Source organism: Cottoperca gobio, chromosome 22 (genome assembly GCF_900634415.1).
Source record: "Cottoperca gobio chromosome 22, fCotGob3.1, whole genome shotgun sequence".
NCBI classification, from domain to species: domain Eukaryota; kingdom Metazoa; phylum Chordata; class Actinopteri; order Perciformes; family Bovichtidae; genus Cottoperca; species Cottoperca gobio.
Genome location: NC_041376.1, coordinates 8158556 through 8184567, shown reverse-complemented (window position 1 = coordinate 8184567; position 26012 = coordinate 8158556). Strand labels below are relative to the sequence as shown.

The 26012-nt window shown below is 37.9% G+C and overlaps 1 protein-coding gene across 2 annotated transcripts in view; it reads left to right on the top strand.

The window, feature by feature from the left end:
* Nucleotides 1-26012, top strand: part of begain (brain-enriched guanylate kinase-associated) — a 113593-nt gene that overhangs the window by 80142 nt on the left and 7439 nt on the right. The window contains exons 2-5 of one of the 2 annotated variants that reach the window (XM_029460091.1): nucleotides 6839-7087; nucleotides 8629-8790; nucleotides 10528-10594; nucleotides 24517-24624. In XM_029460091.1, the coding sequence (XP_029315951.1) occupies nucleotides 7017-7087; nucleotides 8629-8790; nucleotides 10528-10594; nucleotides 24517-24624 (408 nt within the window). In that variant the 5' untranslated portion in view covers nucleotides 6839-7016. The remainder of the gene's footprint in view (nucleotides 1-6838; nucleotides 7088-8628; nucleotides 8791-10527; nucleotides 10595-24516; nucleotides 24625-26012) is intronic. The other variant, XM_029460092.1, reaches the window with a different exon arrangement.

Sequence of the window (26012 nt, the reverse complement as noted above, 5' to 3'; positions counted from 1 at the left end):
GTGGTTCTGATATTCAGATATTTCAGTCTGGACCTGGACCACTAGGAAAACTAGAACACTACAGTATGAGCATTTATTGTATGTAAAATGACACAAATATAAGATATGACAACATATACCAAGCATAAATATTAAGCAGTAAATCAGCAGCAGCCGTTCTTTAAAACACTTCTTTGTCTACGTAGTGTTGTATCTCAACAGTCTGTGAGGCGATTACTTCTTGTCCTCCGCCAGGCGAGGAGCACAGGTATGTCACGACTGTGTTGTCGTGGAAACCCGCAGTGAGGACTGAACTCATTCTCTTTTAACAATGGAGAAATCTTAACTCAGGTTGTTGTCCTAACACACACACACACACACACACACACACACACACACACACACACACACACACACACACACACACACACACACACACACACAGCGTATGAATTGTGTGAATCATCATTTCCGAGCACAACCTCTTTCTTTTCTCTCTCTCTCTCTCTCTCTCTCTCTCTCTCCGTGTCTGACCATTGTTTCTTGTTTGAAAGGTTGCGAAGGGGTGAAGAACCCAATGAAATGCTGGCCTGCGGCTCCGTGTAGCTCTGCAGCCATAAAAGTGTCTACTTATGTCAGAAAACATCAATAGAAAAAGAGACAGAGGACTCATTTTGTCAATACATACAGGCACAGCAATATGAAACATGAAATCTGTATAAAGTTTATTAAATTCACCTTTTTTAACTGAAATTGTTTTTACTACCCAGCAAGGGGAAACAAAGTATAATTTAAAGAGATCTCATAATTGTGCCCTGGGCTTAAAAAGGAATTAAATTTAGGAGGAATGGAGTTGTTTTTCAGAGATGTGAGAGAGAAAAGTCCATTCAAAACAACCGAGTAGATCAGCTGTGCATTGTCTACATTCCTCAGAAAGCTCTTTCTCTAAGGGCATGCAGTCTTTCCACAAAACATTTCCTGTAGATTTAATTTTGTACATTGACATTATTGTGAGCAGCACAGAGGAAAGACGAATTTGGAGTTTTAGCCCAAGGCCTCATGCTGACAATCACAGTATAAACAGTGACTGGCGTTCCTCACCGGGACCGGAGCCCAAACCCGACTGATACCGCCAAACACAACTCGTGATCTGAAGCTAAACTTAATTTGTCTCTTTCTATCTTCCCATTGGATATTATATATCTACTTGGAAAAAGTGAAATGCATTGACACATTCAAAGAGAGAAGTTTCTTAATAACTTTCAAAACCCCCAAACCCAACCCGAGGTCAAAACTTTACACAACAACATTGCCTGAATTTGAACGATCTGAAACGTGATACTTTGTCAGGTCAGTTATTTTAAAGAGACACAACACTGGAAAGAGCTTAACAAGAACACCTTTCAATGAGTGTTAATATGGAACTTTAAGAAACCTGCTTGAAGTACTGATCACCAGGTTTTTCTCAATATTTATGAACCTTTAAAACTCTAGATCCCCGTGTGAGATACAGAAACAAATGTACTGCCAGAAAGTTCAGAAGAATACGTTGCTTTGAAGAGAACTCAGCAATGTGGTATTACACATCCATAGAGTTGGGTGACATGCTGAGTGACAGATTAAAAAATCTGACTTTTAGTTTCTAGTTTGAGTCCAAAACCACCGGATCCTAGACTTCCCATAATGCAACTGGGGCTACATTTATTAGACCGTCGCTGCTTAGGAAATAACCATGTCAGTTTACAACACAGACTTCAAATCTCCTCCAGACTTTTCAAAACTCCCTCCAGAGCCACAGGAGATATTACCTACAGTAATTGTGTCCGTAGACGGTGTCGTACTTCCCTCGTCTAGTAAATTGACATTGACATGTAAAATCAGCAGAAGTAAATGCAGTCCATGTATTATTAATTTCCACTAAAAATAATGTCTAAAGGTGACAATTAAACCTCATGTTTATCCTCTGTCAGGAGACAAGTCCTTCTGTCGTGCAGATAGTGATCCAGTCAGTACAAAGATACATTGCACTCTGCAGCATAATAAAGCAGGTTTAAATTGGACTATGATGAGCAGTGAGCTGCCAGCGGCACACTGTAGTAAGTCGGTTTGGCAGCAGTAAGTTGCAGATGGCGCTTCAATTTACTCTCCATTTTATGTGCAGTACGTCTCCTAAAGCTTCTCCATCATTTAGCTCAGTCTACTGCCACGTGAAGCTTTTCCATGGAGGCAAAATGGCTTTTATGTCACTTAGCTTAAAACACTCTGTGTGGTGAAAACGGTATCGACTGGCTTATTGGGGACTGAGATAAATGAATTCACTAAACAGAGGGTTGTTTTATTGGTAAATTAACTCCTACCATACCTATTGTCTCGAAGAATAGGTTCACAGTTTGTCATGTCTGTCTTTAAACGATAGTCAGGGGCCCACATCAACATTGCAATCAGTTCTTCTTGCTGTAATCATTCCTCCTCCTCGTACTTTCCTTCCTAATGCGTCCATTGTTAGTGATGGTGGACAAAGTCTACAATCCTCAATGTTAAATGTAGAATAAAAGCTCAGCTAAAGCCAATATGAGGCTTCCAGTAGAGAAGAGCACCAGCCCTGAACTGCACAAAACAAACACCTCAGCGAGAAGTGTGAAAGCTCCCCTGTGGAGACTCCTGCTGCGCCTCCCTGTTGTGATCTGATCTGATCAGGAATAGTGTGAGATATGACGACAATTTGTCAAAATTGATTGAACGCTTGCTGTTTCTCCTCTGATGCTTACACATACTCACACAAGCTTCTACTCTACACAATTAAAATGTTATGGCTACGACTGATGTGCTGTTCAAAGGGCCAAGTATACATGAAGGAGCTGGGGATGGGAGTTTGGTGAGTCTTTCACTGTACATCAAGTTCCTGATTCATGCCCTCGTCACAACCACAGTTATTCAATGCAAATGTTTTTAATGACATTTTAGATGATTTGAAACAAACCTCAAGTTAAAATTGATACTTCAGCACGTAAAGAAGTGCTTTATAAGTTTTAGTACTCTGAAGGCCAACAAGTTCTTCCTCCTACCCACTTAAGATTGAGTCTCTTTTGATATGTAGATACAAAACTTAAAAAGAGATAAACAGTGTGGGGATCGCTCCTCAGTTGCAGTTCTTGTCCTCAGGCAGCAAACTGTGTTGACTAGTCATCATCATTACTCTGGTGACATAATCCACAGAGCTGTGTTTCTGGCCGCTGGTACTGGAGCATCCGCAAGAGACTGTTGTATTTCTGGAGTCTTGCATCAGAGGAAATACACAACTCACGGCTCTCAAGTAAAGCCTCAACCACGGTGGTAGATCATACCCAGGGAAGAAATAGTGAAATCATTCTGCTAATTATCACTTCTGCTCATGTTTGGTCTCTTTTGGATGTTAGGCTGTTTGAGTCTTATCCATTTGACTTAGGCCTGCGCAGTAGTTAAGATATAATTTGGGGAATAACTAGTTTTATTACAACTCTTTGTAGTTTTGGTCATCTTTCCTACTACATTACTAGACAAATGGGGCAAGAAGCATGGCCAGTAAGACAAATCTCACAGATAACAGTAAAATGATTACCTATCAGAGCTTTCCTTTCTCTAAAACAATAGTTTTGCGGAATTATTTTGGGAATAAAGGCAGATTTAGTTTCTTTGGACAGAGCCTGGCGAGCTGTTTCCAGTCTTTATCCTAAAACAGGTGTCTGCTGGATGTATCCTCACGTTTACCGTACAGACATGATGTCTCTTTGCAACAATGTCACCATGCTCCCAGATCTCATTATTACTTTGGTCAGTACCATTAGAGATGATGGCCAAAACAACAGAAAAGAACACATGTGGAGATATCCTCTAAGCTGGAACATGAAGGTTTACTGTTTACAGTAGATACGGTGATTGTGTCTCTGAGCTGCAGACTTCAGGAGGGATAGCACAGCGGCTATTAAAGTTTAATGTCCTCATTTGGTCACTGTGAATAGAATATCTGGCAGGCGGTGGCTCTGCCCGCTCACCTCCCGTTGCTCATTACTAGTAAATCAACCTGCGGGCATCATAAGGGCTTCCCATTGTAGATCCAAGATGGATGCTGGCTGGTTGTGACCTTTAGTAGGTTTCACATTGAAACCTGAAACCATGAAAGAGGAAAAGTATACAAGCAGAGTGGGAGGTGGAAACTGCCTAAAGTAGGTTATAGTCTGCAGCATTACAACAACCATTTGATCTACTCCCTGCGGTGTGCATTGTCTGATCATTACGTTGTAACACACGGGAAAAGATTTTCAGGTAAACAGGTTTTTACTTGTGTTTCCATCCATACTATAGACTCCTCTTCACACTTATGAGAGAACACTATAAAGAGGAAAGTGTGCTTGATTTACATATCTTTTGTTGTTTTGAGTTTCTCTGGCAGTGTAGAAACAGCAGTGAGCCTATCACAAGGTTCTCTGAGGACTCCTTCATGTGGATAGTGTGTTTGCCTTGCCAAACAACACCTGAGGCAGCGAGATCTGCTGTTTATCCCGCTGTGGGAGGTGTTAAGATACAGTGAGGGTACAGTACTTCGTATGCAGTGCGGGAAGGTGTGTGTTTATGTTTGTGAATGAGAGGGCAGGTTCTATAGCACCACACTTAATTTGGCAACTATTCCTGTCGTCTTTCTCTGTCTCCTCCTCTGTGACTTGCAGATAAGAAACTGCTACCGTATTAACAATGTTTCCAGAGACGGCCATTGTTTCCTGAGCCAGTGTTGAAGGGAGATTAAAAATAATAAGTAGTGGTGCCATTAGAAATGGCAGCAGGCGACAAAACATTCATTCCAGTTCATGTTGAACTGCTAACCTGCCACTCTGCGGGGACTGATAAAAGTTATGCTGCCGGTGTCCATTTTTGCATTTATGCTTACTCGGCTCTTCAGGACAAGACAGTGTTTTTTAAAAAGCAAATATATATACTTATTGAAATGTTGGTGCCCCAGTTATATTATGGTGGTAAATTGAACGTTCGCTAAGCCCCGCTCCCCCTTAGCTATCGTTGCCATGCCTGCCAAGCTTTCCCTTCTCTCGCGGCACATAATGCAGTTTACAATCACGACGGTGGCAGATTTAGCTTTTTGAAACAACGGTTCTTTAATTTCATACGAAAGTAGACAAAAAACAGGCTTCTCATTTCTAGCCGACAACAGTGGACGGCGGTAAAGAACACTGTCATCATCAGGATTAGTAAACGGTAAACTAATGCTAACACTAAAATGTGTTTCAAAACAAAAAGTTCCACTTCGCATGTCGACTCTGAACCCCAAATTGCTCCCGAAGGCAAAGCCACCAGAGTGTGAACGAGGATTAGATCCTGATGAGCAGTTTGGCACTTTGTGTGGCAGCTCTGACATCAGTGTATGAATGTGTGTGTGAATGGGTTCATTTTGACATGTGTACAAGTGCTTAGAGTGTCGGAGGACTAGAAAGGTGCTAAATAAATGCAAGTCCATCCAAAAGCACAGTGGTAATACAGTGGTTATCGATTCATTTTACTTTTGCACTTGTGGTTTTGGTTTTTGGAAAGATTCAAAAAGACACTATCCCCCGAAACTCTTTAAATAAAAAGTAGGCCGATTGCTCTCACAGCAGCCCAATGCTCGCTGCTTCAACGAGAAGAAATCCAAAGCCTGGCAGACCATGCTCGATTGTTTGGCTCTTAAAGGTACTTAAAGATACTTTATCATTTATACATCAATTACTCACCCTGCATTATCTTGAATTCATTAAGAAGATTTTGTTTCTCTCGCATGCCTCCATGGTGAACAAAGAATCTAAAAGCAGAGAATTGATGAATTGAAGTAAATAGTTTTATCAAAACATGTGTTTAAAAAGGCTCACACAACTCGTGCAGTATAATCCAAGTCTCAGTTATCCCGTCGAATGCTCACTACTTCCCAAACACATGCATTTTTGCAAAAACCTTACTATTGGAAACACTTCCACATAAACAGTACTCACCCGCACGAGCTTGAGACTGTTTATACGGAAGTGTTCTGATATAGTTTTGTCGATCGCGGTCCCCATTTACTGCACTGTCTCTGTAGACATTCAAGGTACCACCGGGCGGGTAATATATATTCAGTATTCCTAACACCATATTGATAGCTAATGGGCATTGACATTTACAAGACTCAACAAATGCAGCTGCATAAAGATAGACGCACAACTGGAAAGGTTGATTGTGGCATTTTACGCTTGCTAATGGCAAGTTATTAAGCTATTAAGATCTAACGGTGCAGGAGACCTGAGATCAAGCCCTGGCACTGCAGAGAGATGATGAAGGATGGAAATGGAAACAGACACGCATTCATCACAACACTGATTTATTGAGGAATAACCTCTGTGGTCAGCTGGGCAATAACTCACTATTCCATAGGGTCCTGCAGTTTGTCGGGGCTGCATTCAATTGTTCCCAACAAGAGAGATACGTTAATGATGAAAAAGGAGGCTCAAGTAATACAAGTATTAATGTTTGTACAGTCAGTGTTATAGTTCTCTTTGACAGTGTAACTAGTGTTGGTCATATTTTAGAAGTGTGCTTATTTATTTTGGATTACAGAATTATATCTGTGTGCATTTCAATGGGAAGATTGTCCAACTGAAGGTGCGATAATTCAAAGTATTGCGTGCTTTAAAAGTGTGTTTACTGAACTCCTCTAATTGATCTCCAGCTGTGTTTCGTCGCATCGAAGTGGCTCATTTTCTGAATGCACCCAAAATCTCTGTTTTTCTCTGGAGTCAACAGAACTAAATGTGCCACTAAATCTGTAGGACTTCAAAGCTGTTTTTCTCTGCTCTCTTGCCAGGGTCATCACAGATAGCCAACTCCTATCTGCCTCCCCAGGCAAGACTTAGAGCTTTGACTGTTGGTTTGTGGTTAGAGTTCAAACTTGGCTTCAACATTCAGCCGAACAGCAGCAGCAGCAGCAGCAGCAGAAGAGGCAACGACTATACACACATGACAGCCGAGGCAGAGAGAAAAATATGAAAAAGATATATATTGGCAAAACGGCTCTCAAAACACAGAGAAATGGTTGCAAACATCCGAAAAGAAGGTAAGAAGAGTTCGTCTGGGGAGTGTTTTAAACTCTAAACATCAGCCTCATTATTGGGGGATCCATTTCATTCATTTTGACTAATGGGAATGGATTCTCATTGGGAGGTCATGACCATTTTAAAGCCATTAAAAACATAACGTGACATCAGTTCATTGCCATCGTTCATCTTCATATCTCTTGCCATGCATCAGCTGACATCTGCATCAAAACCGCCGTGCTGCACTTTACGAAACAGTAACAGTATTATACGTCTGAATAGAAAAATACCCTAAAACAAAATCAATGGCTGTGTGCTCAGAGTTAATTAAACGGGCATTACATGGCAATAAGAGCCCAGAGCAATTTTCACATGTACTTATAATACTGTAGGTCTCTGGCTCTTTGCCATGTGATCACTTGCATCTGTTAGACAGCGGAGGGGTTGTAGAGATTTTGGAGTGCGTTGAACACGCGAGCCTCAGCATGTTGGATACATAAACTCTGTCAAACATTTATAAAGGAGCAGGTCAACATTTTGGGAAATACGCTTATTTGCTTCCTATGCAAGAGTAGGATTTGAAGACAACTACTGCTACTTATATATTGGTTTTCTTACTGCTTGATGAAGGCTTGATAAGTGGAGATCTTCAACCGAGTATCCAAACAATTAAAGGTAGTCCATCCCTCGTATTGACGTCTTTCTGTGGACACAATTTTCTCTCCTGCTTTACTGCCAAGCTTCCTAATTGAGGCTCTGGGCCGAGGTGGACTTGGAGGTGAAGTCATTGCGCCTGCTGGTTGGCAGCGCTGAGCCTCTGAAGTTCTCCGTCAGCCAAATATCCATCAGTCTGGCAAAGTGCTATATCCCCCAGAGCGCAAACAGCCTAGGCTCCCCATCTCTAGTCTTTCATTTTCCCCATCCATTCCTTAAGTCAGTCGCAGTCAATGCTTTCCCACCACTCAAACCTGGATCAAATGATGGAAATATTGCTCCCTGTTTGGTATATTGTTGCTGTTGATGGAGGTGTTGTTGACACTTTGCTATCGTGGCCTCTCACTCATGCTCTCTCATGCTCTTTATGTCTCTTTCACCCTCTTTTAAAGCTTACTCGCACACAAAGCTGTGGTCCATTCGATAGTTTCTTCTATGAATCACCCATGGTCTGTGTCTGGGGGCAAGAAATCCTTTCCTTTTTCTTTCAGAGATTTGATAGGGGGGTTGTGTAATGGAATTCACCATTACACCGATGGGAGCTCCTTTCCCATCTCTGCTCCCTCCCTGTGAATGGGAAATGATAGTATTCTTCCTTCATCCGTCTACTCCTCCCCATTGGCCTCACTGCTCTCCTCCTGCCTGGGACGTCTCTCACATTCCAGCTGCACTTCATCCTTTTCCCCTCTCCCATCCCTCTCACGCTTACACATACACACTTTACTTTTTACACTATTTATTTTTCTCTCTCGGCTTGGATCGATGAATCTGACAAACTTTGACAGCATTGAAAGTACATCAGTGTTGTGACTGTGTCTTGTGTCTCCTCTCTCTGCTGCACGTTCAGCTCTTTCCATGACCACAAGGACGACCTCCGTAAGCGCCTGTCATACACCACCCACAAACTAGAGATGGTGGAGACGGAGTTCGATTCCACTCGGCAGTACCTGGAGACCGAGCTGCGCCGGGCCCAGGAGGAACTTGAGAAATTTACAGAAAAACTACGCAGGTGTGTGTGTGTGTGTGTGTGTGTGTGTGTGTGTGTGTGTGTGTGTGTGTGTGTGTGTGTGTGTGTGTGTGTGTGCATGACTCTGTGGGCAACCCGCCTTTTTATATATGCATGAATTGTCATTTTTCCTCCAGGAAGAAACCCGGCAAAGTCAGGCTTTGTCAACGAGGATATAAGGTGTTAGATGAAGAATGTTTGTACATGCTGTAGCAAATCATTAAATGCGTTGGCAGTGGTGCTCAGCTCGTTGGCAGCCCGGTGTCCCAAGTGATTAAGTCCATAATGGAGGATTCCATACCTCCACCTAACACTGACATTTTGAAGTTGTGTGCTTCCTGTAGCGCATCTGACAAGTGTGCAGGAGGCCAGAGTTTATGCTTTCTTACACACCAGAAATAAACGTTGGCGTTTTTGTATTTACTGTGACCATGATCTCCCTCTAACCTTAACCGTACCTTTACCGTACTTAATTTGCCTTAATCAGCATCTTTCACTAACTGTAACCGTATTGTAGTTACCATGTTCTGTTATTGTAAAAAGGGAGAATATGAAATATTTACTGTAATCCAGGGTTTTGCAGAATCGTGCAGTATTGGGGATCTTGTCAGCCAATAGGGTTGCAGACTTAAATACCTAATTTCTGTTGGGAAGCCCCAAATCACCTTATTCTATGGTCCTCTGATAATTTAATAAACATGTACAATATGCTGTTTAAATAAACTTTAAACTCCTCCTTGAAACTTGGAGATCAGACAGTATGTCCGCCTGGCAGACCAGGGGACTGATCTTCTCAGGCTATCCACAAATTCCATCTTATTTCATTCTGTTTGGCACATCCCAATCCCAACCCCCACATCATGATGTTAACCATCTGAATGATTGGTGGAGCTTGTTGAAGACAGAGAGAGCTGCCTGACAGACTCAGGTCTTACGCTTATCTTCCATGAGTTGTAGCGCTCGGTGTTGTTGCTCATGCGCCAGTTTTGTTTGCTCTCCATCAATCAGTGAACCACTCTCTTTCAGTGCCACTCCTTCATTTCCATTGATGCTGCGTCTGTGCTCGCTCAAATCTCTTTCAGGTCTTTGTTTTATGATTTCTCTTTGCTTTTTGTCTCTACTGCCCACACTCTCCATATCTGTCTGGTAAAAGAGCCATAAATGCTGGTTTATCAACACTCTCTCAAGCCCGAGATCTATTATGAAAATGTGATAGTGAACTGAGAGGTGACATGATAAAAACACCAGGAACAAGTTAACAAACAGAGAGTCGAGGACCTGTTCCATTAAGATCACTAATGCGCTGGAAGTCTACCAAAGAGCAAAAATGATGAGTGAACTGAAAGGAGAAATAAACATGTTAGTTTTCAGCTGTAGCGTCAGTGCTACGGGTCTGATTATGTATATTTACTGTATGTATATTCTTATCATACAATATTTACATATTTTTAAGTACGATTATGTTTTTTTCTTAGTATCTCCTGCTGTGGCTCTTAAACATATCATCAACCCTCTCTGATGTGTTTTGGCTGAGCAGATTTTTATCCTGATTTTTATCTCCAAATCTGCGTCAGTACTTTAAATATCCTGCAAATCCCCTCTGAGAGTCTACGTCGGTGCCTTCATGTAGTCAAATGACTGGTACTTTTTTAGCTGTATGAACAGTAAAATATTCTGCAGTCATCATGTGGTGTGGATTGCAATTAAAGCAGGTTGAATGATTCTTCTCTGTTGTTTTAGGATCCAGAGTAGCTATGCAGCTCTTCAGAGGATCAACCAGGATTTGGAGGACAAGATGCACAGGACGGTAAGAGACTCCTCCTGAGGTGTTTTAACATGTAAGGTACATCAAACATCTCGATACCAAAGTCTTGATAATACCAGATCTTTTTTCTTTTTTCCATTACAGCCCCAGACTTCTCTTGTTGTTAGGGTATAGGAATGTTGCTGCAATTGTGTCTCACTTCATTACATTTACTTGACAGTTACTGCAGATTAACATTTTGATCTAAAACATGTGTTTATAAAAAATTAGACATTGTTGTAGGTTGAACTATCCAATATTAACCAGTTATACAACATTACACAGCTTACACAGTGTTAAAGTTTACACATTATTGCACCTGTAAATATATTCTAATTATATAATATACATAATATTAAAACAGTCTGAAATTGTACTGATCGGTTTCTCAACCTTTTCCTTTAGTACACTTTTGAATGTTTTAAATTGCTTCTAATATTCTTCTGTTGCAGTATTACTACTTCACTTTTAAGTAAATGATGCAAATACTTATTTCACCACTCAGTAGGGTCATAGATTTAAACTGCCATCTTTCCAGCTTCTCCAACCTTCAGCTCACCGTGTGCTTGTACAGGCTTCACCTTTGTGTTATGTACAGAGGTCTCACTAATACCTTTAATAAGAGATGCATTAAGGTGATGGGGATTTCTTAACTGAGCCACATATTTGCGCACACACACACACACACACGCACGCACGCACGCACGCACACGCACACACACACACACACACACACACACACACACACACACACACACACACACACACACACACACTCTAAGCTAAACTAAGCTAAGCTAAACAGCTTGCAACCCAAAGTTTGACTTGGAATAATTTTATTTGAGAACATGTTCTTACTTACTTACTTACTTCTTACTTACTTACTTACTTACTTACTTACTTACTTACTTACTTACTTACTTGCTTAATTACTTACTTACTTACTTACTTACTTACTTACTTACTACTTACTTACTTCTTACTTACTTACTTACTTATTTCTTACTTACTTCTTACTTACTTACTTACTTACTTACTTCATAATTACTTACTACTTACTTACTTACTTACTTCTTACTTACTTACTTGCTACCTTACTCACTTACTACTTACTTACTTACTTACTTACTTACTTCTTACTTACTTACTTACTTACTTCTTACTTACTTACTTACTTCATAATTACTTACTACTACTTACTTACTTACTTACTTCTTACTTACTTACTTACTTACTTCTTACTTACTTACTTACTTACTTACTTACTTACTTACTTACTTACTTCTTACTTACTTACTTACTTACTTCATAATTACTTACTTACTTACTTACTTCTTACTTACTTACTTGCTACCTTACTTACTTACTTACTACTTACTTACTTACTTACTTACTTACTTACTTACTTACTTACTTACTTACTTACTTACTTCTTACTTACTACTTACTTACTTCTTACTTACTTACTACTTAATTACTTACTTACTTACTTACTACTTATTTACTTACTTACTTACTTACTTACTTACTTCTTACTTACTTACTTACTACTTACTTACTTCTTACTTACTTACTTACTTACTTACTTACTTACTTACTACTTACTTACTTACTTCTTACTTACTTACTTCTTATTACTTCTTACTTACTTACTTACTTGCTACCTTACTTACTTACTTACTAATTTCTTACTTACTTGCTACCTTACTTACTTACTACTTACTACTTACTTACTTCTTACTTACTTACTTACTACTTACTTACTTACTTACTTACTACTTATTTACTTACTTACTTACTTACTTACTTCTTACTTACTTACTTACTTGCTACCTTACTTACTTACTTACTACTTACTTACTTCTTACTTACTTACTACTTACTACTTACTTACTTCTTACTTACTTACTTACTACTACTTACTTACTTACTTACTACTTATTTACTTACTTACTTACTTACTTACTTCTTACTTACTTACTTACTTGCTACCTTACTTACTTACTTACTACTTACTTACTTCTTACTTACTTACTTACTTACTTACTTACTTACTTCTTACTTACTTACTTCTTACTTACTTACTTCTTACTTACTTACTTACTTCTTACTTACTTACTTACTACTTACTTACTTACTTACTTACTACTTATTTACTTACTTACTTACTTACTTACTTACTTACTTACTTCTTACTTACTTACTTACTTGCTACCTTACTTACTTACTTACTACTTACTTACTTACTACTTACTTACTTACTTACTTCTTACTTACTTCTTACTTACTTACTTACTTCTTACTTACTACTTACTTACTTCTTACTTACTTACTACTTAATTACTTACTTACTTACTTACTACTTATTTACTTACTTACTTACTTACTTACTTCTTACTTACTTACTTACTTACTTACTACTTACTTACTTCTTACTTACTTACTTACTACTTACTTACTTACTTCTTACTTACTTACTTCTTACTTACTTACTTATTTACTTCTTACTTACTTACTTACTTGCTACCTTACTTACTTACTTACTAATTTCTTACTTACTTGCTACCTTACTTACTTACTACTTACTACTTACTTACTTCTTACTTACTTACTTACTACTTACTTACTTACTTACTTACTTACTACTTATTTACTTACTTACTTACTTACTTACTTACTTCTTACTTACTTACTTACTTGCTACCTTACTTACTTACTTACTACTTACTTACTTACTACTTACTTACTTACTTACTTCTTACTTACTTCTTACTTACTTACTTACTTCTTACTTACTTACTTACTTACTTACTTACTTACTTACTTCTTACTTACTTACTTCTTACTTACTTACTTCTTACTTACTTACTTACTTACTTACTTCTTACTTACTTACTTCTTACTTACTTACTACTTACTTACTTACTTCTTACTTCTTACTTCTTACTTCTTACTTACTTACTTCTTACTTACTACTTACTTACTTCTTACTTACTTACTACTTACTGACTTACTTACTTACTACTTACTTACTTGCTACCTTACTTACTTACTTACTACTTACTTACTTACTTACTTACTTATTTCTTACTTACTTACTTACTTACTTACTTACTTACTTACTTACTTGCTACCTTACTTACTTACTACTTACTTACTTACTTACTTACTTACTTGCTACCTTACTTACTTACTTACTTACTTCTTACTTACTTACTTACTTACTTGCTACCTTACTTACTTACTACTTACTTACTTACTTACTTACTTACTTACTTACTTACTTACTTACTTACTTGCTACCTTACTTACTTACTTACTTACTTACTTACTTCTTACTTACTTACTTACTTACTTACTTACTTGCTACCTTACTTACTTACTACTTACTTACTTACTTACTTACTTACTTGCTACCTTACTTACTACTTATTTACTACTTACTTACTTACTTACTTACTTACTTACTTACTTCTTACTTACTTCTTACTTACTTACTACTTACTTACTTACTACTTACTTACTTACTTACTTACTTGCTACCTTACTTACTTACTTCTTACTTACTTACTTACTTCTTACTTACTTACTTACTTACTTCTTACTTACTTCTTACTTACTTACTACTTACTTACTTACTTACTTACTTATTTACTTACTTATTTACTTACTTGCTACCTTACTAACTTACTACTTACTAACTTACTACTTACTTACTTACTTACTTCTTACTTACTTACTTCTTACTTACTTACTTACTTGCTACCTTACTTACTTACTTACTTACTTACTTACTTACTACTTACTTACTTACTTACTTACTTACTTATTTCTTACTTACTTATTTACTTACTTACTTACTTACTTCTTACTTCCTTACTTACTTACTTACTTCTTACTTACTTCTTACTTACTTACTTACTTACTTACTTCTTACTTACTTACTTACTTACTTCTTACTTATTTACTTACTTATTTACTTACTTGCTACCTTACTTACTTACTTACTTACTTACTACTTACTTACTTACTTACTTACTTGCTACCTTACTTACTTATTTCTTACTTACTTACTTACTTACTTACTTATTTCTTACTTACTTATTTACTTACTTGCTACCTTACTTACTTACTTACTACTTACTTACTACTTACTACTTACTTACTTACTTACTTACTTACTTACTTACTTACTTACTACTTACTTCTTACTTACTTACTTCTTACTTACTTACTTCTTACTTACTTACTTCTTACTTACTTACTTACTTGCTACCTTACTTACTTACTTACTTACTTACTTACTTACTTACTTACTACTTACTTACTTACTTACTTACTTACTTACTTATTTCTTACTTACTTATTTACTTACTTACTTACTTACTTACTTACTTCTTACTTCCTTACTTACTTACTTACTTCTTACTTACTTCTTACTTACTTACTTACTTACTTCTTACTTACTTACTTACTTCTTACTTATTTACTTACTTATTTACTTACTTGCTACCTTACTTACTTACTTACTTACTTACTTACTACTTACTTACTTACTTACTTACTTACTTACTTACTTACTTACTTATTTCTTACTTACTTATTTTCTTACTTCTTACTTCCTTCCTTACTTACTTACTTCTTACTTACTTCTTACTTACTTACTTACTTCTTACTTATTTACTTACTTATTTACTTACTTGCTACCTTACTTACTTACTTACTACTTACTTACTTACTTACTACTTACTTACTTACTTACTTACTTACTAACTTACTTCTTACTTACTTACTTCTTACTTACTTACTTCTTACTTACTTACTTACTTACCTACTTACTTACTTCTTACTTACTTACTTACTTGCTACCTACTTACTTACTTACTTACTTACTTATTTCTTACTTACTTACTTACTTACTTACTTACTTACTTACTTACTTACTTACTACTTACTTACTTACTTACTTACTTGCTACCTTACTTACTTATTTCTTACTTACTTACTTACTTACTTATTTCTTACTTACTTACTTACTTACTTGCTACCTTACTTACTTACTACTTACTTACTACTTACTTACTTACTTGCTACATTACTTACTACTTACTTACTTACTTACTTGCTACCTTACTTACTTACTTCTTATTTACTTACTTACTACTTACTTACTTACTTACTTACTTCTTACTTACTTACTTCTTACTTACTTGCTACCTTACTTACTTACTTACTTACTACTTACTTACTTACTTACTTACTTGCTACCTTACTTACTTACTTACTTACTTACTACCTACTTACTTACTTACTTACTTACTACCTACTTACTTACTTACTTATTTCTTACTAACTAACTTACTTACTTACTTACCCTAATCCATTTATGCTTCACAAGAAAGAAACAGCAGTGCATTTCTGTAGTGCATTTTCTGAATTTGCATCATGAGGAATGTAAACAGCAGCATTAAAAACAATGGTGGATTCTCTGAGTATCTTTTACATTCAAAATTCAAGATCATGGAAACATTATCCATCAACTTTGATGTTTGAGCATGATTGATGTAAAGTCCACCTCCTCCCGTCCCACCGGAGTTCTGCGCTCTGTCCTGCGGTCGACTCATCAATTGCAATAGATTGATGTGCTTGTTATGATGGAGCCAGGTCTCTGTAAAGATGTGGGCCAGTCAGTCTCTGATGTGGCTGGGTTTGCCTGAGTCTTATTTCATCCATCATATTATCCTGGGACCGGACATCAGCCAGGAATAGGCTAGGAGGTAGTGGACTAGCCTTCGGTGCTAGCTGGGTTAGCTAAAATCTAATCTCGGCTCTCCTCCCTCTCCTACTGGCAGGGTCACTCTGCCTTCGGTGGCGTTTGGTCCGGCAGGTATGGCTGTGTGGACAGAAGTTACCTTGGGGCTCTTCTCAAGATCCGCTGCACTTAATCCAATCCCTATTTTTGACGGCTGCCATTGGCCCGTGTGCCGCACTTTGAGAGACTATAGTTACTAAAGCAATGTAATCTGTACCCACACACTCAAACATAAATAGAGTATTGTATCGATTGTTACTGGAAAAGTGCAAGACTGGAGTTTAATGCCCAGACAGACAAATTGACGATAAATAACCAAGCTTCTAATCCTGAAATACAGTGATCATTATACATGATATGATAAGAAACTATCGTCTAATACAACCTGATAATGTGAGAGTGCTGGCGACATTTATTCTCTCTGGTCTAAGAAATTAGAAATCTACTATAATCGATTTGAACACACCTGTTCGGCAGCAGAACCACTCTCATCTCTCTCAAAGCAATTACATGATCAAAGACAGGGAGCGCAATCAATGTCCAAAGTAATTGGTCGTACCTGCCATGAAACTCCCTATTAAAACTATTATAGATAACTGCTGTTCTGGTCACCTCAGCAGCAGCTGTCCAATCACATCAGGTTGAGAGGTTCCCTGTGTGTTCCCCCCTCCACAGCCTCTGCTTTTTATTATTTACCAGCCAGAAGATGAGCCGGCTCTACAGAGAGGTCGTCCTTATGTCTTACAGTATCTTTATTAAAGTGGATTATAATCTCATCAGAAATGTGATCCATAGGGCGTGTCAGCCCAGCACCACAGTAATGGAAGAGGACTGTGTGAAGTTATTCGGGAACCAGCAGTTGCTAGAATATTGATGATGAGCTACAGTAAAAGGACTCAGATTTTTCTATTAAAAACAGGCAAATGTGTTATAGAAATCTTTTGCCATTTCAGGATATATATAAAAATGCGTATTTGCTTTAATGCTAAGATGTAGATGACAAGATTGATGTCACTCACATATTTGTATAAATGTATTTGTATTTGCAAGTATGGATTTGGAGCCAAGAGATGGTTAGTTTAGTTTAGCATAGTCTCGCATAGCCAGAACAATCCCCACAGAGAAAGCCAGAGATGAAGGAAGAAGAGGAAGCAGGGGGAAACAGCTCAGGAGGTATATTCAGTAACTATTTCTATTACACTTTATCCGTCTCTGCTGATTGCTTAAAAAGAAAAATCTGATGCTGTGAATAATGCCCGATTGTCTAGTCTTTGAATATAAGAATTCAAATGTTTATGTAAATGTCTTGTTTTGTATTTGGGCCCATATAGTACTTTTTAAAATGCTGTCTGGATGTGTAGAAAATACGAACAAATCTACTGTACCTCTACGTCTTTTCTATAACTAAGTTCACAATCCATATACATACATGGAAAAAGATAGATAGACGTGTCCCATTAGTCATTTATTGCTCAAGATGTTATTGCAACAAGATGCTACGAGTAACTTGTAATTTATGGTGAACTGACCCTTTAAAGTAAGCAGGCAATACTGTGAATGGCTACTTTTTGATTTGCAGTAGATAATGGGAATTCGTTGGATGAATTTCTTTGCATGGTGGGGGACCGGTGAGGTGTGAAAATGGTAACAAATCAACCCAGAAATGAAATACAGTACTGTATCTTCAGAAGACAGACATTCACAACAGCATCTGTCTCAAATTATTTGCAGCCTATTATTTGTGACGCTCCAATATAGTATGTCTCGCTTTGTCCGCCAATACACTGAGAGCCTAAAGTGCCTTCTCATCATGGATCAATTCTCTCATACAGTACACACACGTCATTGTAATCTAGTCATGTGAAAATGATTTTGAAAACTGTTGGCTTTCAAAGTGATTGTCTGTCAAGCAGAGAGCCTTGGTGTAGCAAATAGGACTTCATAGCAGACGACAGTATGGGATTTTATTATTATTTTATTTTTTGAGGCAGGCTTATTGGGATTGCCATTTCTTTTGATGTCATGTCATGCAATGGCATTTCAAGGGGGGGGGGGTATGTTCCCTTGTAGAAGACAGTCCAGGCAGGCAGTGACAAAGGCAGCTCAAATCAAATCAGGCAAGTAATTAAAAGTTCTGAAAGGCCCAAACTGACAAGGTCAAAACTGCGAAGACTAAAACTATTTCCTGGAGAGCAAAGCAAAAGATTAACACCTGGAAGAACTGATAGATGCACGTTGTGATGACATTGGAGTAACTGTCTACGTCTTGATCTGTAGATAAACAGCGCTGCGGATGAAGCTGTTTGTATAGGTGAAATAATAGACCTAAAAAATCCCTTTGCTAAAATGAAACTCTAGTTATAGCTTGGTGCCTGTGAGACCGTTTAGTTAGAGTTCAAATTAATCTTCCAGCCCCTTCTCAGACAGTGCTGGTGCAAGTAGAAAGGACACATTTGCATACAATTGTTAGTCAGGTAGTCTTTTTGTATGTGTTGCCCAAAATATATACAGACCGCATTAGAATAGATGACGTTTTGAAGATTCAGACTGTGATAAACTACAAGTAATGGAACTACTACTCATAGTTCTTAGTGTATAACAGGCTAGTGTATATGATATGGGTTATTTATGTATAGTGCTTTATCTTATTCTTTACACAATTCTGTTAAAAGATGTTGGATCGTGGTACTTCAGGAGCTGTCCGTGGTGCTGAAAGTCATTGTTTCTCTTCAGAGATGTTGGCAGGGTCTGCTAACTAACAGCCGCCCTGGAACTGGCAGGAAATCAAGGTCCCACTCAATGACTGCCCTCCTAATAAAGGTAATAGCCACTTCATCAAGAAGTGACAGCGCTAAACAAAGTTGAGCCATGAACTCATAAACATTCAGGAAATCTTGTTCACATTGTAATATATTCAATAAACATTCAATTGTATCGATCATCTTAAAGACCCTTTGGTCTTAAATCAGGGAACAGAAGTAACAAAAACCTTAAAAAGCATTATTAACAGCTTGTATCCTGTGCTGGAAAGTAACTAAATATATTTAGTCAAGTACTTTACTTTACTATAATTGATAACTTTAGTTACATTGCAGCTTCAGATTAATAATACAAAATATAATTAATAAATAAATGATTGTGTATTCATATAGGTGTAGGCAAATACATTAATAAACCCTTATATCTCCCTCAACTACAGTACCATCTATTAAATGTTTACTGTGTACAAAATATTAATAGTGGGACCTAAAGTGTTGCCGTAAATGTTTGTTTTAATATATATATATTTTTTATCATTCATTCAGATTGAGATCTCAATTTTAAGGGAGATCTGAGTACATTAAGAAGTTTAACTATAATATTTATTGATCAGAGAGCCCAGTGAAACCATTGTAACTGCAGTTAAACACAAGCATATTTAAAATATATATATATATACATATTTATCTTTCGAAGATCATTTTTGGGGCTTTTTCCCCTTTATTGTACAGTACAGCTCCCACAACAAGATAGGAAAGGTTAGAGAGAGGGGATGACGTGCAGCAAAGGGCCACTGCGGTAAGGACTCAGCATTACATCGGCCGCCCACTCTGCCAAGCGAGCTACCGGGGCGCCCTCAACTGAGACTTTGATCATTAATAATCACTGAAAAATGACTGTGAGTTGCTATTCAAAGCATCTCCGCAAGTTGCTGCATGGAGACCATTTCTATAGAGATGATATAATCTATCGCCTGTCATAACCGAGCAGAGTTATGTTTGTGTTTTATTTATGAACCAAAGACTCTAATCACTGCGGTCTCTGATCGGTTCTTTCTTGCCCAAGCGTTTATGAAAAAACATTAAGACGATCAATAATGTTTGATTCAGGATCGATGCATATAAGCTGCTTAGTTTATCAAGCATGGACACATCAGAGCAGTAATTGTCTTGCTGCTGACGTCTTCAACATCTAAACGTGGAATAAACGTATGTCGGTGCGACAAGGAGAATTATGAGAATATAAACAGAATAGGGAAGTTTTAGATAATAATGAAACAATGAAAAGTGTGAATTACACATGGGAGAGACCACCACAGTGAAACCCAGCAGATGTGATGGACATAATTATTCACTCCTGATTTTCTTCTGGAGCAGAAAAGCAGCCCGGGCAGTGAATCAGCAGCAGATGTGAAACTTAATTATTGTGCAGAAACTATTGGGACTAATTTAATAACTTGTTGTTACCATGTGTTACCAAAGATTGTATTCTAACATCACATCACATCACAGTATTTCTGAACACATTATCAAAATGCAGAGGCACGATGTTTGTTGGAGATATAATCTCAGTGACAAAGATGGATGAGCTTAACATTACTTTCCATCGATTCCTGGCCAGTTATGTTAACTTGTGATAACACAGTTATATATTTGCACACGAGAAAGTTCTATTGTCTATTTTGATGCTTTGTGACCGACTCCTGGTTTCTTAAAAAACTTTTACTTGCAATATTTATAATCTGCTTTGTTCAGCAAGGTATCTGATCTTTGGTATCTCCATTTGAAAAATCCTCTTTAATGAGGTTAGAAAATGTAATTTGTTTCTTTTCTTCCCTCCCCCACAAAAAATAAGATTGTGTTTAACTAGAGTGGAGTTTTCTGCTCGCCTGCATGAACCGCAGTCTTCAGTAATTGCATCTCATGGGATTTAGGCTTCATTTGTTGTCCAGTGAAAAGGCAGAATCTCCAGCAGAATACGCAAAAGAAATTGAGGGTGTCTAAGAAAAACTGACACATTTTCCCTTGTGTACACTGTGCACTCAATTCAACAAATCTTCCTGATCAATAACTGTAAAAAGCTCTAGAAGTTTTGTTAGTCAGGTTTTAAATGTGCGTTCAAATGTCAGCTAAATGCTGAGTAATTTGAAGAAACTTAAAAGAAAAGAAGACAAAAAGACAAGATGCCTCCGAACTGCTGTGTGGTGAGAAACATTCTCCCTCCTCCACTGGGTCAATCCCCTTAAGATATGATTTGAATATTAATTTTCCTTGTTGCTGTACTCTTGCATGCGTGTCACCAACCGATAAGAGCGTCTTGGTGACAGCCTGTGTATCCAACACAGTGTGACTAGAGGAGATTGCAAAAATCAATGTGCAAAGCTGCGATTCTTCCGCTGTAATTAAAATTACACTTCCTCCCACTCTGCAAAGTACAGTACAAGATCATGTTCATCATATCTAGCCTATTAAGATCGCTCTCTGTTTAATTTTTTAATCTATAGGTAGACTCTGCCTCTAATTATGTGCAAGTGGAGCATCAGTATGTTAGAAGATCCAAGAGATCACTAGATATATGAAAGTTTTCAAAGTGAGCAGCGAGAGAGAGATTACTTCTGGCTTCAAAGTGGCAGATTATTTTTGGAAATGTACAAAACAGTTTTCACACTTTTTTGCAGCACTAAGGGTCACTCTAGCTGGCAGTACATTATACATCACCCCAAGTTTGAAATACGATTTTTTTTACAGAAGAGATTTTAGAAATGAGAAGAATCAGATATTAAAGCTCAACCTGCCAGATGGATTTGGGGATCAAAGTAATAAGCAGAAAGAGACAGTTATTTTGCTTTTTACTAATATTAAAGCTGCACTACTTGACATTTCTGAACAATTTAGTTCAAACTTGGCTGATATTTTTACTAGTTTTGATCCTATAACTATTATATAGGTGGAGAATAAACCAAACTAAAATGAGAATGAATATTGAACTCACATTCACCAGGTGGACACGACATGTTAGTCATACCAACTTAATAAAGTGTGTAACAACACATTACGTAATGACACCCGGTTATAACTCGACAACATGTGATATATTTTCACTTTGTTATGTAATAACACCCTATGTAACACAATATGTAATACATTTCCCCACATTGTGTAACAAATTCTTACATATTGCATTGGTTATTACAATGTTTATGAAATGTAATAATGCATGCAATATGTAATAACCAACCAGTATGATTGTCTTCATCTCATGTATTTTTAGGAAGGCTAAGGAATACAGTAACACTTGATGTTGTTTTGGCCAATGAAAGATAATCGACTGAACTATCTTTTAAAATGAGTCCGTATGACTAAAATCAACATTGTTGTTATTATGTTGTAACATTTTTCATGAATGAAGACATCCATTTTGGTTGGTTATTACATAATGCATGTAGTATTAAAACTTTTTTCATGAAAACTCTCGCATTTTATAAAAACCACTGCAATAAAAAAGTTTTTTTCACAATGTGAAAAAAAAAATGTGTTTTCCAAATTTCACAATGTGGGGAAGTTATTACATATTGCGTTCAGGCTGTTGTGGGTGTTATTACACGTGTTGTTACAAGGTGATGCAGCATGATGTCATTTTGTGTTTACATCTTGTTGCGCTGCCCCAAGTGGCAAAAAAAAAAAGATTCACTCAAAGCAGGATTTGTATGCAGGTCTTCTAATTATATCGCAGTATTGTTACACTGTGGTATCGCTAATTGTACTCAAGAAAAAGAAGCTGAATACTTGTTACATTACTTCTGTGAGAAGCAAAAGATCTGTTGCAACAGCAAAGATGGTGAATGCATCTTTAAATGTGTAAAACTGATCAACGTCTGGTCTGTGGGTTTCTGTGTTCGTTATCTTAATAATATTAATGTCCAATGTTGCCTTTATGACATATTCTACCTTATATAAGTTGTCCTGTCTTACGTCACTTGTGAATGTATGCGAGTGAGAAATTGTCTTTTATCCTATAAAACATTATTTCAAGACGGAACAAGGAGCAATTACATATCTGAGCTTTAATTTTCCCTAATGTCGTCATCCGCACAGTCAGCATCAGAAAATATGGATACAAAACTAGAGTAATGAGCTGGAGACGGAGAGCTAGGAAGCCGCATGTCTGGACAGCTGATTAATGAGATCCTAACAGAATTGGATTTGAATATCAATGCTGGTCTATTGCTAAAACTGACATTAATTGCCACCTATTAGATTTGCTCTGCATCCCTGTATTTCAAAACAATCACCGCCATTGTGAGATTAGAAGAGAGAAGGGTGGGAGGGCTCAAGGCTGTATCATTTGTCAGCTTGTGCTGTGTGGCAGATTTCACAATTATTAATGTGTGTGTGTGTGTGTGTGTGTGTGTGTGTGTGTGTGTGTGTGTGTGTGTGTGTGTGTGTGTGTGTGTGTGTGTGTGTGTGTGTGTGTGTGTGACAGAGAGAGAATCAAAAAAACAAAACCAACTACTGCCCCTTTAGAGGCCGCTATGTTAACTGCAGCTCCGTCTGGTGTGATTAAAATATAAAAGGTTTATCCCCTCGGGAGCATGCATGTGCTCAGCTGGTTAGAAGATATCTTGCTTGCAAAGTTGACTATTTGAACTGAGGCTGGTGCAAGAGGAAAGCTCCCAGTGTGTTCAAAAATGGAAATGGTTCATCTTCAGAAGAGCAAGGAACTTGTATTCAATCAATCTGTCTCATTAGTTTCAAGTAGAACTTTTAGCCTGATGATGCCAGATGAGAGGTCGACCAGAATTAAGAATAATCCCCGGGGCACTATGGTGTCGAGATTAAAATGGGCAGACGTAAAGACAGACCGGCCAAGCAGAGGACATCACCATCATTACGCTCCTGTTACTAGGGCTAAAATGTCACTCCAGCAGGGTCATTTTGCATTTCTTCAACAGTAATAACTGAAAATGGAAGCGATTCATTTGTCTTTCTTACTCTCTCCTTTTTGTTTCTCTCTCCCCCCTCTCGTTCTCTTTCTTCCAGAGTAATTGATATGATATGAGCGCTGGCAAGTGTAATCTTCTTTTAATTAAGACCTGCTGCTGGCACCGGCTTCAGACTGATAGTGACTTACAGCCCTCTTCCTCTCATTTGACTTCCCCTCTTCTATCATCTTATTTTTTTCTGTTGTGCCTCCAACTTTGGCTCCCTCATCTTTCTCTTGTTATCTCGACACTCAACTCTTTCCCCCCTTCTTGTCATCTCCTCAAACTATCTCTAACAACCTTTGTTTCCTCTCTTCCCCTCCCCACCCCACATTCTCTTCGCCCTTTTCTATTCTTTCTCTTACATTGCAGTCCCAGCACCATGAAGAGGAGAAGAGAGCCCTCAGCAGGGAAATCATCCTCCTTAACAACCACCTGATGGAGGCGAAGATCACCATCAATAAACTTAGAGAGGACAACGTGAGTATCCAGAGCTTCAGTACATCATGTTATATGGGCTCACACTGTCAACTCTGTCAGCATTGTGCATGTACGCTCACGTATACGAAATCTGAACTTTTTTGTGCGATGAGACTTCAGTTGAGGACATAACCAAATTATATTTTATCTTCAAGCCCACACACTAGGCTGTAGCCTGGGGACGTGAAGGACCACAGAGATTTGCGGCCCTGGGGCGGTTGCTGTCCTTGCCTCGTCACTAATCCAGCCTTCTTAGCACCTCTTCAACTCTGATAACTCTTCAAAAAGCTCTTTTTCCCAATAGCAAGACTTGGTTTCTCACATTGGCAGCGTTCCCTGTGAACCCACTATTGCTGAAAATTTCATATCTACTGTCTTTCTGCAACATCCTGGATATTTGTGCTTCAAGGAGCCACAGCAGATAGAGGAATGAACTATAAGCCACTGGGTGTTTCATAGTGATTATACTGCAATCAATGGGCATCCTCAGGGCTGAGTGCATCTGAGCTCGGGGGCATGTGGCAATCTGGTGCCTCACTTTTTTTGAAATGATTTTACTGGTATTTCTAATGGGGGCTCCAGGTTGGGATAGATTTTCTCTCGTTGGTATATGGCAGTTTTTAGCCTTTCTGAGCTATAGAGTATTTTGACAATCCCCCCAGATCCCGCCAGGTTGATTGGAGTCAAGGTTCATTTGGAACGGGAGGAGAATTTGTACCATCACAGCCGGCAGCAGGAGAGGCATGTGCACCAGAGAGCTTTGAATGTACTGCTTATAACAAAGGATCAACTAAATAATCTTTCAAATGTCACATGCCTGAGACCCGATGGGAAAAAGAAATTAATCATGTTGAGTTAAATGTATTAAATTTGTTTTACTCTTACAATTGTAGCATACAATCGGTTATTACCATCAATGAATAAACGGGCCAGAGCCTCTGAGTCGATCAAAAACCTAGAAAGAGACGCAATTGACCAAAACGACCACAAAAAGACACAAAATGACCACAAAGAGACACAAAAAGACACAAAATGACCACAAAGAGACACAAAAAGACACAAAATGGCCACAAAGAGACACAAAAAGACACAAAATGACTACAAAAAGACACAAAATGACCACAAAGAGACACAAAACGACAACAAAGAGTTGCTAAATGGCATAAAGGACACAAAAAACTCCTATGTAGTGGAGGTTCCCATTGTCTCATAATCTGTTCATGCTCATTACTGGCTATCAGACCGCATGAATACATTCTATAAAAGCCTGTCATTACTTAAATAGTCATTAAATAGAAATGTACTATACAGTATGTTAAGACATCATCATCATAAGACTTCTGAAACACACCATACAACTCAAGTTAACTAAGACATCACCAAGGTAG